Below are 17,274 nucleotides of genomic sequence, written 5' to 3'. Positions count from 1 at the left end.
GGCCCAGAAAAGATGAGGAATTTTTATAATTCTGGTCGAATGTCCGGGCCGTAATGGCACACATTCACTTATTTATTTTTTATGTTCACTGTGTGTTCACTTTCCACGTTTGTTTTGTCACTAGGGATGTGTGTGGCCATCTCGGTTCCGCACCCCACTGCCAAACCCCTTGGTCTCTCCCTTCAGGAGTTGAGGCTCCGTGCTACACCTGGGGTGACGCCCAGGTTGACGACTGGAGCAACAGACGCAGCGTACCCTCGGCCGAGGGTTGTCTGGGTGTACCCCCAGCTTTGGCTGGGGGTTACCTCTTTTGTTTCGGTCCCTTGCAGGAGTCTTCTGGCCCGGAGGGACTGGGAAAGGTTTATGGGGGCCATTCTTCTTTGGAAGAGGGCCTGTGATGGACCGTACCTAGTGCACGTTTTTTGTGTGGCACGCTGCACGATTTTCTTGCACAGGAGTAGAAAGCACGCTCCTCTGGCTTTAAAAGAAAATATATAGTACTCTGCCAGCAAACAGTCATTTTGTATGGGGGCGAGAGATGGTATTAGCGATTGCTCCTCCACATACTGAGGAGGAGATTGCTGCAAGTAGGCGATTGTCGGGAAGGAACACTTCCCTCCTGACAATCCTCTGCTCACTTGAGCAGTGTAAAGAGGCCTTTAAAGAAACTAATGTGGTGCCACAAAATACCCCAAAATTCACAAAAAGCCACACTAAGCCCAAAAAAATAAAAAAATAGTACATCACAAAATATATTTTAAAAATTACATTATTAATTAATCCCTACAGGATGGGACAGACAAAATACCATATAATCCATTATATCACCATATACTTGAATAAATCTAATGATTACAGTATTAAATGACCTGTAGGAAAGATCCCAAAACTCAATCATTACGCTAAACATATATACAGCATGCATAAGGATGGCACATAAAAGATAAAACAGTATATGCCATGAGTATTTAAATAGCATGTTATCCTGCAGCTTGCTTACAGGCTGAAAGATTTAGGCCTGTATTAGACAAGCATATAGTCTGCCAGATCATACTGATGCCGATAACCCAATCTTTCAACAGGTTTAAAAATCGTTTGCCAGAGGTAGATCGTGGTGTGTAAACACCATCTACTGCCAGCAAACAATGATTCAGTATGGAGATGAGAGATGGTGTTCTGTCTTCATACACGTTCACACAGTGTGCAGTCTGACATTCAGCATAAACCATTTCTGTCTTCCAAATAAGAGGACTGTTCTTTGTAGTCTAACTTGTTTATTGGTCAACAGGTTGTACTCTCTGCACGATGCGCTTGAGTGAGATATTGTACTGCGCTTAAGTGTGGTAAAACTACAAGAATACAAATAGCATGTATAAGTATAAAGCATAGTATAGAATGTACTATAACATTTGCATTGACAGTGAAAGCACATGGTAAAATGGCTGCCTATACATAGAATTACATGTCTAGCTAACAGTAGTAACAACTCTCTGAGTAACAATTTCAACTAACTGAACAGCTCTGCATAACATGATGTCCCTGAAACAAAGGTAGATCTCTCACCAGATATGATTTTACAAGAATGGTGGAGTTTGAGAGGGAGATAAGCATAGAACAGCTCTGAACTGTGTCCTGGAGACTAGAGACTTCTCTTTCCCAGAATGCTTTGCACTCCCACAATGCAGTGCACCACCCACAATGCAGTAATATTTGTAACTGGAAAAACAAAGTGTATTACAACTTAACACCGCTAGATGGTGCTATAACCACACTAAACACTTCAGAAATACAAAGACTGAGGCAGACTTGATCTGTAATGATTCTCTAACCCTGCTGGGCAGAACAGATGGCATTAGCGATCATTCCTCCCCATACTGTGGAGGAGATCCTTGCATGTAATAACAACTCTCCACTGACAAGAAGAGATTTGATGGGATGGAACACTTCCCTCCTGAAAACTGCTTAATACAGCCTTTAGACTAGTGTATATGCTAATAAAGTGCAAAACGAACTTATAGTACATAAGATAGATTTGCTCACAAATGATGTGTATAAATACACAAACCAAAGAGATATGGCAAAATGGAAGCCCAGTCGCTTCTTCCGGAGAGTCTGCAGGATAACATACTTGATGCTCATATATGTGGGCAAACAATCACTACTCTTATTGTTTGTTCCCATTCAGATTTATTATTTGTCGCCAGTTTACATGAAGATGTGATGCCAATAAATGATGATTGAATGTGCTGCATAAAAAAGATGGATCACTAGCACCTTTATATTGGTCAATTATCTGGAACAAGCGTTCGCAGGAGTGTTCGATCCCAATAATTGGTCCAATCCTCATCCTGTGTAAAAAAAAGCCCTTAGAATATAAAAAGTCAGCAATGCTTGCTCAGAAACAATAACTCAGAGTCTTAGTAGAAATTAGTAAAAACAAGTTCTCCACCCATTAGAAAGGACTCTATGGAGTATGGTAGATTGGCAAGTTGTATAAACTGGAGGGTAAGGGCACATATAGTGGGTGCAGTACCCGTTTGCAGAGTAAGACCTAGGTCTGAGCATAAGTGAGTATTCCAAACCCACAGAAGTTTGGTGCACAACCACTATCCAGTGCCATTTTTTGGCTCTACATGTAGCCTAAGGGCTCATGCACATGCCTCCTATTTTATACATAGGCATATTGGGGGGTCATTTATTATCAGATATACGCCAATTTTTGGCATATATCTGTTGCAGATTCGGTCGAAAAGGGGACTTGTGGCCGAATCTGCGACAGATATACACCAAAAATTCCCTGCTCGCACGTAAATCCATTGCAAAACACTGGATACAGCCAATCTCTCCGACTAAATCAGAGTGGATAAATATGGTCAATCATATGATATCCATGGAGAGTGGCATCTATATTAAAAGAGGCACTGTACAGAAATTTAAGAAGCAATGGCAGGTGTGGCTGGCTGGACCTGGGGGGATGTCTCAAAGATTGATGCATATTTGGAATGGAATGGTCCTAAGGGGATTTGGAAGTTAAGATGTAAGAGAAGTGGAGCATTTGTGTCCATGTCGAGGGAGATGACCACACGGAGAGGGGGAGGTGGGGAGGGAGTTGGGGGGGACTGGGAGATTTAATAAAGGTTTATTTGATGCAGTGTTATTGACGTGCTGATTTGGATAAAGTATGATTGATTTTACTGTATTGATATCCTATTGTCATATAATGTATGGTTTATCTGAATAATTGGCTGTATGTAAAACCTTTAATAAAAATGATCTGATAAAAAAAAAAAGCTCCCTGCTCACGCTAGGTCTAAAAAAAAAAGGGGCGTGGCATGGGCAGGGAAGGGGACAAGCTTGCAGGCCCATCTCATTTATGATTTTCTATAGGGAGCTTGCATAGATTTAGACAGGCGGTGGATGCTCCTAAGTTATGTAGAGGCCGACACCCCTACATAACTTCGGTGCATCCTCTGCTAGCACAAGGGGTTTTAAGACCGGCGTCTTAATAAATGACCCCAATTATTTTTTTTCTCTTGGATTCCATATGAGGTATTGTTCTCTACAACTGCCGTGGCCTCTGCACTTTGATTGACAGGGTCAGGCAGTGTAAATGGTGTAATGTTGTACATTACTAAAATAAATGGACTGAAATTCTCAACAAGCACATATGGTTGTGTGGTGTGGATTTCATTATACTTTTGACTATGTAGTAGGTATTTAATAACAGATCACACTCTATCGACCAAATTGCAATGTGCCCATAGGAGTTTTAGAATTCCAATTGATTGCACAGGTTGATAAAATCACTAGACGCATAGGCTGGGCCAGGAATACTTGGTTCTCTAATTATACCCACTATGATTATAATGTACCAAGCAAAACAATAATATAAAGTACACACAGGAATTGGGCTAATGAAATAGCAGAGCTCCATTGTCACCGGCAATAAGCAAGTTTGTTTTCATTTTGGAGGAAGAGCATTTATGTGATCCTCACACAGTATATTCTGCAAATTAACACAGTGAGAAAATGTGCTTATTTCAGATAATGTAATTCACAAAAAAAACTCAGCTCATTGAGGATATTAAATTGGGACATTTAGACAAATAAAACCCGAGAACATTCACAGTGAATGAGAAATGAGATGATAAGATGCCGTCCATGCGTTCTGAGCTGGCTCTGGTTGTGATGAGCTTAATGGAGGAGTGTTAAAAGATTTACATTCAAAATAAACTGTGCACACTGCTGGCTAGAATTAGATTTATGGAGAAAGATGTCCAGATGTAGTATGGCTGAGTAGCATTGAGTGAGAGGTGTGCTTTTCAGCCCATGATAGCCTCTATCTAGAACAATGTATGATGACCTGTACGAAGACCTGAAGCTTAATCACTTATGATGACAGAGGGTCAGATGCTACTGTGATAACATCACTCATATAATGTCTATATCCTGATTTCATCCACTATCCATATCCCCATTCCCTGCATATTAAGGTAACAGAGGAGGGTAACGATTTCTCTTTGCTCTAGAAAACCAATGGGGTTGAAATTGATATGAATGGATACAGAGTGCTTTCCCTGGTCACAACATCTGATAGCAGTCGATTCTTCCTCTACTATCAGACAACTTGCAATCTAAAATGAGGTTGTCCAAACTGATCAACGGATCGGGCAAGTTGAAATTCAACATGTCTAATCCATTCTGGTTGTCCAGTCCCACTGATACCAGCGGCTCTGCCCAAAACTAAGAGACAAAAAACCAGCTCCACAGTTTATCACAAGCGATTTGTAGAATCGGATGCACTAATGTCTTTTAGCCTAAACTAACACAGCAACCTCAAGCAAGGAAGGTAAGTTCAATCTATATTTCCAGCTATACTGCATATCGTATTTCCACCTATACCGCTATACCGTTTGTGTCAGAAACATGTAGGAGAGTAAGCTTTCATGTGATGGCAGTGGTGTTCTCTGGATTTTAATAGTTGCAAATAAAGAACTTTTATTCTGGGTGCTGGGTTACCTTCCTTGCTTGAGTTTGCCCAACCGTAGTCTAATGTGTATGCTAACCATAAATCATGAATTTAGGACCCTCTTATCCTCCTTGGCTGAGCTGTATCATTATACTATAAATTACTCCCTGTTTCAGTTTTCAAACAGCATGGATCCAGCAGCAAAGAATTTTAATAAATTAGCTAATAAAGCTTTTGCAACATTGACCTACAATCTCCTCCATAATCTTTTTTACAACCATTCTCTTTTTAAATATTTGGGAAAGGATTACTGGGTTTTGGTTTACATTCCTTTCTAAATAGTTATATGTTGAAAGGGGCTGTCCGCTTTATTTATATTGATACCCTTTACTTACGATAGATCATCGATATTGGAACCCCGATGATCAGCTGTTTGAAGAGAAGGCCATGTCTGTATGAGCACTACCTTCTCTTCACTGTTTGCCTTCTCACCATCGCAACTGCAATGGTGAGCAGGTGTAATGACATCTCAGCCATGCCGTTAACTTCAATGGGATGGCTCCCTTTCCACTGCAGTCGCGACGGCGAGCAGGTAAAGAATGATGTGAAGAAAATGCTAATATGAGAGCTGCCTTCTCTTCAAACAGCTGATCCGCGGGGCTGCCGGGAGTTGGACCCCGCTGATCTGACATTGATGACCTATCCTGAAGATAGGTCATCAATATAAAATAAAGTGGACAACCTCATTAACCCTGTGGATATATTTAACTGAAAAATATCTATTCTTCAAGTAGCCACCTAATAGAATATTCACTATAATGTTGGCACCGGTTGTTTGCTGTCTCATTATCTGATTAGCACTCATTCAAGAGTATGTGGTACCCATGAACAAAGGTCATGTATTGACATGTTTTGATGGTCTTTTTCTCCTTTGTTGGAGACTTCTTTGCTTCCATTTTTTTTGTAGGGAGAAGACAAATTTCACACTGGAGACAAATTAAATTCTGTAGAACATTAACAGGATACTTTACAGCAAGGTCCTACAATCTGGCCAAACAGAACAAGTGTTTGTCTACTATTTATTACATTGTCTGGAAAAAAGTGTTCTTTCCCGAGAATTGCCTGCTTCTTAGTAGAGGTTAAGTCTCCACAGTATAAGGACAAGCAATGGCTACTGTTGTTGCTCATCCTAATACAACTGGATTGTTTCTGGGCAGCAGAGTGCTGTTTGCACTGCACGATCTGAAGCACGGAAAGGATGATTGAGGTGTCAGCACAAAAGCTCATTTCACCCGGCGACCGTTCATCAGGTGATGACCAGCAGATTATGAGGAAATTGCGTCTAAACAAGGTATTACTATTCTGTATGGTTTTCATTACACAGACAGGCCATATTGTCAGTAAAAACTTATGAAATGATATAACCAATGAAAGGAATAAACTGAAGCAGCTAGTAATTACAAGTGCTGGGCTAAAGATCACCATAAAAGTAGGAATGCTTGTTTGTTCAACCGGTATCACTCCCAATCCCCTCATACACATGCATGCTCATGTGTTCTCAGTAGGAAGAGGAGGAGTAAATTTCCGCCAAACTCCTCTGGCAGCAGCTTAACTTCCTGAGAGAAAACGATCAGGGAAACGTCGTGAAGACTCCCATACACGTTAGATAGTCACCTGGTCCCAGGTGTATGGTCAGTTTACGTTCTACATTAGAACCTGTGTCTTCCTGTGGGTGGGTTCCACCCTTACTAAGCTGAATAAATGACTGTGCTTGTGAGATCATTTTTAAGCCTTCTAAAATTAATAACCTCTGTGTAACTCAGCTGAGAGGAAAACCTCGGGCACAGGTGCTGTATAACCTTGGCACTGTAACCGGTGTAACCAGTGGCTGCTATGAGCTTTTGGATGTTAAAACAAAGGACTATAGATTTATTCATGCAGGAAACATCACAGGAGGGTGTGACAAACACGTGCCCCAGGAATGCAAATATTAAAATGAAAAGGTTTTAGAATGGCGGGGACTGCGTTCTACTTAATCTCTGTAGGAATGTAACAACTCTCACATTTCTACCTCATGTAGCCTTGTAATTCTCTGGAGCGGTTATGTCATAATTACTACAAAAGAGAACTGACAGGCTGAAACTAAGTCTGAGCCACTGCTGTGTAAAGGAGGATTCTGAGAAAACAAAGAAGAGCAGTTACCAGGAACGTGTGCTAGCACACTACAGTGCACTCACCTGATCCAGGTCAATACTTTCAGTGTTACCCTTTCAGCTGAGCAAATACATTTTATTAGTGTCTAAGAATGTGCCTTAACTCGCTGGGCAAATATTTAAAAATATGACTTTATAAGGGGGTATTATTAGAGAAGATTTGTAAAGTTGACTTGAATAGGAGTAAACAGCTCACATTCACATTCTCTGTCACCACTTACACAAAGGAAGCCATTCAGAGGTGTAACATGAATCTCCTGGGGCCCAATGCATAATCTGTGACAGGGTCCCATCTACCAAGTGCCATTTACAGTACTAGTATCTCCTAATGTGGCAGATATGGGCTCCCTGAGGCACCAAGACCTGGATGCAACTGGTACCTCTGCACTCCCTATAGCTATGCCTATCCTAGAACTAGCTGACCTTTATACATGTGATACTAGCTTTATCTAATAGCTACTTTTCCTTGGCTACATTCATACCTGTCCAGCCAAAAGCTGATATTTATGCTGAATAGCTACCGGATTCCCTTTGGACCTGGTGATATCCAGCTATGCTGGATACGGTAACTCCGATAGGCTCTTCCTATGCAGGAATAGACTCCTATATTACCTTTAGTGCAGATTTGAACCTACGCTTATAATTACATTTTAGATTACTCAATGCTTGACACTGTATCTATCGACAGGTACACAAGTGAATAGAAAGTCTTGGACAAAATGTTTACACATTCTGAAGGGTACCCATTGGCTTCAATGGACCAAAATATACCATTGACAGATACATGCAACAGTCTGCACAAAACAGATGCATGCATTTTTTGAATATAGCCAAGTATATGATTATTTTTTCTTGGGGGAAAAAATGGCCATACTTCAAAAAAATATAAAAATAAATGTGTTAAAGAGTTTTTCAAGGATTACTATGGTTTTAACAGATATGGTCTTGAAGCTGATTACCTCATGTACATCTTCCCCCTTTTTTTAATTTGCACCCATTTTTACCATGTATGTCAGGGATGGCCAACCTGCGGCTCTCCAGCTGGTTTAAAACTACAACTCCCAGCATGCCCAGACTGCCTTCAGCTATCAACCTACAGCAGGGCATGGTGGGAGTTGCAGTTTTACAACAGCTGGAGAGTCCCAGGTTGTCCATCCCTGATGAACGTAAATCACTCTGGTTTCCATCCTGTATGTAGTACTTCCTGTTGCTGTATCCAACCAAACCCATGATGCCCTTCTCCTATTACTGCCACTCCTCCTAACAACACTAGTTTATAGCTCTTCCCACCCAGCGAGCTACATAGACACTCCCCTATCCCTAACTCTGTATGGACATAACATCACAGGAAATAAAGAGCTGAATGGACATGGTCATGTGACCCCAGCCTTTAATGGAAGATAGGAGCAATAAAGGTAAAATAAATACATTACAACAATACATTACTACCTCCATAAATGATCATTTCATAGGATTTTGATGCAAACCAGAAAACCCCGGTAAAGTCTGGTATCCTGATTATTCAAGCTACAGTTAGTGCATTACGCTGAAAACAGCAGCAATCAAATGGGGATGTCTAAAACTCCTACACTGTTAAAACTTTAATTTGTTCTCATTTTTAAGACCACAGCCTCCACATTAATTAGTGTAATTGGAGCATATGACCTTTCAGTACAGCTTGGAACCAAAGACAAAATCAGTACATTCCTTCATGACAGTATTTCGATAACGTAATATAAACCATATGTCGGCACGATGCATGGAGCGGTTAAAAAGAAGACTCTGCTACAGTGACTATTTCGTTCCTGGCCAAAGCGACACAAGAGGAGTAGTGTGCTTTTACCATTTCACAGTTCAGTCAAATCATACGCTACCTGTTTAGAGATGAAGGAACTTGAGAAGGTGACTGCCGACCAGAAGAATATCCCACAGCTCAGGATCACTTTTCTGTTGAAGCGGTCTCCTAAGTAACCAAATATAGGAGCTGCCACCATGAAGCTACAGATGAAAACTGCCAAAGAAAAGTTAAGCGTTAGTGATTGATAATTATTGCTCGTACTGAACACATAACCATAGTTACTGAAGGAGTCAACAAAAAACACCAATGCATGTAAAGGTTCAGGGTCGCTACAGTGACAAATGTTTAAAGTTGAAGAGTCTTAATCTTTAGAAATAACATCATGTTCACATACAACCAAAAATGAACTCACATAAAATATCACATATTAAATACATAAAATTTGCCTCGTGAGTCAGCTGAATCTCCTGTAAATTACTTGCTACCTCTTCACAATACACTAAATTAACAGATGTCGTGGCATACAGATGTAGCAAATATTAACCGGACGCTTAAAGGGGTTGTCCTATTTAGTTACCGTAGATCTCCCCAAAGCCCCTAAATGCAATAAAATAAAGATCTTATTCACCACTTAATCCCATGCACGTTTTCTGCATTAGCGCCCAGGTCGTCAGCTTCCGGGTGTGTTTACACAACTGCAGCAGTGACACAGCCCTATAGCCCATGTCACTGCTGCAGCCAATCGGACTCGCCGCCACAAATTTTCATGTGGCAAATCTGCAGGGGAAATCTCATTCACACTCTGTGTAATAAAATCTAACTGGTGGCTTTGGATTTGAGACCTGTATGTGGAGTTATGCTGTGGATCACTTCGCCTTTCACCCAAAGGAGAGAGTAAAATCAACAGTGATTTCCATGGCAAAAATGCATATAATTCATGTGTTTTTTGTCACATTTGTTGCAGCAGATCTTTTCTGCAGCATTTTACCTCCTGCCTAAAGGTTAAACACGCTGGTTCAACCGTCCCCAACCATATGTAGGTTTGCATGGTTGTAACACTGTGGGGTTCCTGAACGCAAAGCAGCGGTTCACGGAAAATAAGGCAGACAGCTGGAACTGTGCATGCCCAGAAAAATGATGGCCCTGCAGCACATAATTAAGATTGTTACTGTCTAGACAAAATATACATCTTATTACAGAATAGGGAATGCAGGTGGTTTCAGGACAGGGAAGGTAAAGGTAAAACCTGGGCTACTCCTCCTTGGCAAATTCATGTTATTAGAGAGGAGTATAATTAGAATTCATAGACCCCATAATAAAGCCACGAATGGGATCTACAGCTTGCTGACTGTAAAACTAATTGTAATAAAAAAATTGTATACAAAAAAACTCATTGTGAGCTCCCTCAACCATTGGACCTTTTACGAGCTACTATGGATGTGGTAATAGAATTTCACATTTCAGTAGGTTCTTTAGGACTGAAAAATTGCATAAATAGGGGTGAATAAACCACCTTAAGGATTTGAATTGCAAGGTGTGCTGGAGTTCTTTAGTGTTTTATGCTATGATCCTGAATCACGGTTCCCGCCATAGCTAGTGTATTTGGATGTGTTTCATATATATATATATATATATATATATATACACACACACACACTAGTTACATTGGTAAGTAGCTTCACTATGTTCTTTGATCCTTATAGGGGAAATCAACCAAGATGTTGATATTAAATGCAGTCTACAGCATGCCTCCCAACTTTTTGGATGGTTAAAGAGGGACACTGATAGTTCATTGTTCCTCTGTATCTATGTCAATAGTTTTCTTTTACACAATAGTGCAAAAATGATCTGAATATACAAATGTCTAAAAATCCAAAAAGCATCAAATAATGAAGCAATATACAAGGCGGGCTGTAATATACAGATAGGAACGAAACAAATGCTTTCTGGATCAATATTCTAAATGTAATAATGCAAAGCTAGACTTCAGATCAAAAAGAGGGACTTTTAAGGAGCAAAGAGGGACTTGGGTCCAAAGAAGGGACACATGGGAGGTCTGGTATACTGTTCCATTTAAGCAGTTTTTTAAGGTGACTGTATTGTTTCTGCCCCGTAAGTGTTATTTACTGGAAATTCCGTAAGTTCTTTAACAAGTTCTATGCCTTCTTGATTATTATCTCAATTTTTCCAGCCTGAATAATAGCAATAAGTCTACTGAAAACTCAAAAAGCAAGTAAAACTGCCTGTAATGTTTTACGCGTTAACAGGTTGTCTGCTGCCGATCAAGGCCCTGTGTTGACTATAAGCAGTACACTTCAGATTTCAGCGCCCAAAGACACAACATAAAGGAAAGAGATGCACTTGATTTACAGAACAGCTTATGTAACTAAGCAGTTCAGAGATAGTAAGGAAGAAATCTACTCCATAGGGGGGAAAAGTACACCGTTCTTTGTTTTGACAGCCCACACTCTGAAACTGTGATAACATTTTTACTGTCTACAGAAATGAATTTCACCAGCGCTGTCTATGTGTTTACATAACATAAGAGCATATATAATTATGTGCTCGAGGACTAAATGCTAATACGTGATAACAACAACTGTCTTAGGCTATTTTCGTCTTAGATCTATAACTGACAGTTTTATAATGCCTGTTTAGACCTGTTGTATGGGCAGGGAACACAAAGTTAGGAAAAGTGCACGTGGTTTCATTGAGCCTAATAAATAGATCATGCACCAAATTCGCACATTTTAATGCGACCATCCCTTGTTTATTTATTTATTTTTTGTCAATTTTTTAAATGACAGAAAAACTGCCAGCAAAGGTATACTATGTATAAATGCGAGTCAAGGCTAGATTTGTGGAAAGGTCAATGGAGGTCTAGGACTAATGATGGTATACCTGCCTGCTGGTTTGTAACAAGGTTTGTAACTGCGGGCGCAGCTGCAACATAGCCATTTTGTGTGGTCGTGTGGTCGTTCCCCAATTACAGAGGACCTTAAAGTATTAGCTTAGGTTTACATCTGAAGCCAGGGTCGGACTGGCTCACCAGAGCACCAGAGGATTCTCTAGTGCAGTGTTCCCCAACTCCAGTCCTCAGGGCCCACCTCCCGGTCATGTTTTCAGGATTTCCTTAGTATTGAGAAGGTGAAATAATTGGGGTCAGTGCATCAGGACTTACCACAGGTATTCATTCTGTGGGATATTTTCAAATCATGACCGAGAGCTGGGCCCTGACGACTGGAGTTGAGGAACACTGCTGTAGTGGCCCAAGGCTCTAATATTTATTTAATTTAAAACCAGTTAAACTTTATTGATGATATTGGGGATGAGACTTTAACGTTATGTCTTGTGCACATGGCTGTATACGAGACTCACGGTACAATAATCCTGATCACGTCATCCGTAGCATGCTATGGGCCCATAATGGACCTCCGTATGTTTGAGAAGCAATCAGGGATAACAGCCTCACATGTCATATTACAGAGGTGTTCTACCCTAGAGGCATTTTTGTAGGCGAGAGGCGGGTGTACAAGATGTCAGTCTACAGAATACCTCTAGGCCTGTAATATGGTCTGTGCACACAGCATTGCTGAAGAAGGTAAATACCATGTGAAGGCATTTAGACGATTCTTTCCTGAATAGAGGCATCTTGTCTCAACATTCAGCCAGGATGATATGATTTTAAGCTTTACAACTTCTCAAGTTCTCTCTATAAATAAATTGGGATTTGGCTAACTTGATTTTAATTCCGCTTCGCTGTATCAAGTCTATCTCAATGAAAGTCTGGCAGGATATTCTTAAAAGAAGTTCCAATTACTGCACCTCTCCAAGGTAATCAAGAGATAGCTATCTAATCTTGTAACCAAAGTCTGGAACACTCTACACAAAGCTTAACACCGGCTGGGAAGAATTTCCATGAAGCCTCAGAGGTCAAAGGCAAATTGGGACTTCTACAAAGGCAAACAGCTTGAAAGATTAATGTATATTTCAACAGTTCGCATGCCACAAATACACTCAGCACTACGGACAAGTGATGGATGTGTTAGCTCTTCTCATTATTTCTCAATGCAAAGCAGCAAAGATTAACAGTGCTCCTATCTGGAATAGGAACAGACAGAAACCCAATTTTGTGGCTATCAGATGTGGGCCATGTATAAGTAAGACAAGTTAATGGGTTGAAATTCATACAAATACTTAATAACCGGTATTATTTATTCTAGGATTACATCCTCTAATGCTGCAAAGTTGAAAATCAATTATTTTAATAGTTAGGATTATGTAGGAGGAATTTTCAATAGGCCATCAATGATTCCTTTATTGCACAGATTGGTCTAATATGAGGAGGTCAATTACTCTGATCATGGTAAAGCTGTCTGTTGACACAACCGGTAGCATGTCAGATTTGCTACAATGACAGAGATCATCATCAGTTGAAAGTGATGGCTTCTGGTCAATTATTGCTATATGAAGTCAGAATGAATCAAATCTCAAGTAAAATCCTAGAAAGGAAATCCACCCTCATATACACAGTGATCCGGTCTCTCTAAAAAACATACCAGTCCTGTTTTACCAGAAGAGAATTGTCCTTAGCCTGATGAACATCTATTGTACTTTGAATGAATGTACTCTCTGTGCAGCACACTGTGACAATAGGCTATTTAGAAGGGCACAACAGCTATAGCACAGCTATATTATTTTATAAGGTAAACTTCTCAGAGGTGTCGAATTTTCATTAGAAAATATTGTCTTCTGAATAATCCAACATAAGAGCATTACATAGGATAAGAATAATTAGTGATAAAATTATATCTACATTTTATAACAAATAGGGTGAGCAGGTGATAGGTAACAGGTAATAAATAGCCTGGGGTCAGTCACTAATCGCTCCACATGTTAACACATTAGATCTACCCTGCTACTTATAGGATGAAAGCTCGAGTGGGCAAGGTACGGCTTATATTGTATTTGATATATAATTTATTGTATTGTATATTATATGTATATGCATTTATTACATAAACACATTCAAACGTAACATGAACTGATAAGAGGCTTGATTTTGCCGACCCTAAAAAACATAACTCCAAGGGGTCGTTCACATGGCATTTTTTGTATGCATATTCCATGCCAAAAACTGTGCGGAATCCACAAGGAAATCGCCTTCCATTTCTGTCCTCATCAGTTGGGACTACAGTTCACCCAGTTGCGGTTTATTTCAGTGCAGATTTCCAGACCGTGGCAAGAAAGAACTGTGCTTTCTTGGTGCGGCTTCAGTGTGGATACTGCCAGAAGCCGTGGGTCCACTTACGGATAAGCTCCACTGAATGTGGCTAAAGTGGTGAATGGATCCGCCACATTCAAATTCCAAAAATATGTGTGGATTCAATGATTTTATCCGAATGGAAATCCACGCACAAAAAAGTGGCGTTCGAACATGCCCTAATTCTTCATTTTCTTGTGGGCTTTTGTGTTATAAAAAATGCCATGCATGCTATTTTTCAGGTCCTGTAGAGGAGCCTACAGGAAAAACTTTGAAAAAAAGCCATGCATAAAATTTTAAAAAATGCTCAAACAGAATGAAGAAATGCACCCACCACAAAAAAAGGACTTTAAGGTAAAATCAGGGAGCATAAAAAAATGGGGAAAAGGGTTGTGAAAAACATCACCCTAAATATGACCAACAACCTATGCTAACCCTGGTAAGTCAATATTCACATATCATGTATCCTTCCACTTATAGTATTGATGACAAGGCCAATTATTCTGCAGATAATATCCAGGTAAAGCTGCTGAATCAGAGCTTGGGTGTGTCCGAGGATACGTATCAGACAAAGAAATATTGCCTGTGAACTTTGTGAACTTATTGCTCTCTGAAGCTCAGTTCTTTCTACACATATTCCCCAGACACACCGAGGATATCCTGAAAGGATGCCCTGACCAGCTGAGTCAGCAGCATATAATGGCTACAATGGGGATTGCTGGGAGCACACACAACAATTCCCTGCACACACATTTAATCCTGACATACTCTACATGAAAGGAAAAATCTACTGTTCCATTGAGATAATTATGCACTGGAAAAAAACTAATGCTGGGAAATATAAAAGGATAAAAATAAAACAATCAAATGCTGTGGAATAAGACAATTATTTCTGGGGAGTCCCAATTTTAGGGCTTTGAGATCAATAAGAACTATGACCAAGCTGATCAGATAGAGTACTGCCATGCTAAGCAGGAAAAGACTTGCTGTCACACCCTCGTCTTCTGCTGATGGCCCCTAATCTACTAGATACAATTCTGCAGACTAATGATAGCTATGCTGGGATGTCACACCCATTGTGAGAACTTCAACAGTGCCCAAACAGTTGGAAAGTAGGTTCGTGGGCTATGCAAGACATAGTAGGGGTTAATTATCGTCGATAAGAACATACTGTCCATGGAAACCCTTTGGGAAGTGAAACTTGGGACGTTTAAAAAGCTAATAATAACATGATCTTTGCATGACATGATCTTGTTGGCTATGACTGAACTAATCTGCATCATATTTATGATGCTTGAAATTGGTACAGCCTGAACTGTTACCGGATGAGGCCAATTCATATGCAGGTTGTCAGATGTGAACACAATTTGGTTACTACACAAAGATAAATATACTGCTATGGTGTGACAGGCCTTTTCATAGTGTTCAGAACGGCAGGAAATTGTACTTAGGCTACTTTCACACTAGCGTTCGTCGGTCCGCTCGTGAGCTCCGTTTGAAGGGGCTCACGAGCGGACCCGAACGCTTCCGTCCAGCCCTGATGCAGTCTGAATGGATGCGGATCCGCTCAGACTGCATCAGTCTGGCGGCGTTCAGCCTCCGCTCCGCTCGCCTCCGCACGGACAGGCGGACAGCTGAACGCTGCTTGCAGCGTTCGGGTGTCCGCCTGGCCGTGCGGAGGCGTGCGGATCCGTGCGGATCCGTCCAGACTTACAATGTAAGTCAATGGGGACGTATCCGTTTGAAGATGCCACAATATGGCTCAATCTTCAAGCGGATCCGTCCCCCATTGACTTTACATTGTTCGAAACAAGTAGCAATGCCTGAAAAAATTTTCTAATGTGAAAAGAAGGAATCTAATATACCCCCAAGTATATTTCAGCAGCCATAGTGTGTGTGGGCAGCTGATTGGACCAGGATCACATTTTATTTTATTATTGTTTTATATTTTTTATTACGATCGTTATTGTGATATATTGATATACCCATTATATTATTTGTGATATATTTAACAATAGTTGGGGGGTATAATAGATTCCTTACTACATTAAAACAATTGTTTTCAGGCATTGTTTATAGAGCCAGTCATTTCAAACATTATTGGGGTCATTTATCAAAACTGGTGTAAAGTAGAACTGGCTTAGTTGCCCATAGCAACCAATCAGATTCCTCCTTTCATTTGTGTTTGACAGCTACTCATGGGCAGCTCATGGTAGTGCAAGCATAATGGGGGACATTTATCAAAACTAGTGTAAAGTGGAACTGGCTTAGTTGCCCATAGCAGCCAATCAGATTCCACCTTTCATTTTCCAAAGGAACTGTCAAAAATTTAAGGTGGAATCTGATTGGTTGCTATGGTCAACTAAGCCAGTTCTACTTTGCACCAGTTTGATTAAAAAAAAACTATATTTTTGTTTGATTGTTTGTGGGTATATAGTAGACTGTAAATATAAAATAGAAGTGGGGCACTCTCTTAAGAAAAGGGATCTTTATTACAATAATATATATAAAATGCAGTAGAATTAATGTAGCAAGTGAAATGCAATAAAATTAATAAGCAATAAAATTAATAGAGGCAGCAGATAAAACAGAATTTCAGTCCTAAAATAGTATTAAAATTGTATTAAATAACCAACATACAAATTGATCCCAAAATAAATAGATAAATTATTCCATTATTTTCCACTCTAGTAATAGTTCATTCATATAACAGTTCCGTTGATGTTATTTATTTATTTGAATATCAGAGTTTCCAGATTTGGCCAGTCTCTTTATGAACTTCAGTCTATGACTGAATGGAAAGTTCTCCTATTAAAGAACAATAAATTCCACTTCAATGTATCTGCAACAGATGGTTGACCACTGAGGAAGGGGTCAATATTATAAATCCCCGAAACGCGTCTTGTACACATTTCCCCCCTAAAGAAAACAAGGCTTGTGTAACTCCGGTGATCTGGACACTGCTTTACAAAAAGGATCTATTCAAACTTATCCACTGCGACATCAGAGACGCCAGAAACACGTGGACCAA

General features: G+C 40.1%; 1 protein-coding gene across 5 annotated transcripts in view; it reads right to left on the bottom strand.

Moving 5' to 3' along the window:
- Positions 1-17,274, bottom strand: part of SPNS2 (sphingolipid transporter 2) — a 126,443-nt gene that overhangs the window by 47,537 nt on the left and 61,632 nt on the right. For all 5 annotated transcript variants that reach the window (XR_006388221.1, XR_006388220.1, XM_044285205.1 and 2 more), the window contains one exon: positions 9,057-9,193. Coding sequence is in view for 3 of the 5 variants with exons in the window: in XM_044285205.1 (XP_044141140.1) it covers positions 9,057-9,193 (137 nt within the window). In the remaining 2 variants the exon portion in view is untranslated. The remainder of the gene's footprint in view (positions 1-9,056; positions 9,194-17,274) is intronic.

Source organism: Bufo gargarizans, chromosome 3 (genome assembly GCF_014858855.1).
Source record: "Bufo gargarizans isolate SCDJY-AF-19 chromosome 3, ASM1485885v1, whole genome shotgun sequence".
Classification (NCBI taxonomy): Eukaryota; Metazoa; Chordata; class Amphibia; order Anura; family Bufonidae; genus Bufo; species Bufo gargarizans.
This window is presented reverse-complemented; position numbering and strand designations above follow the sequence as displayed.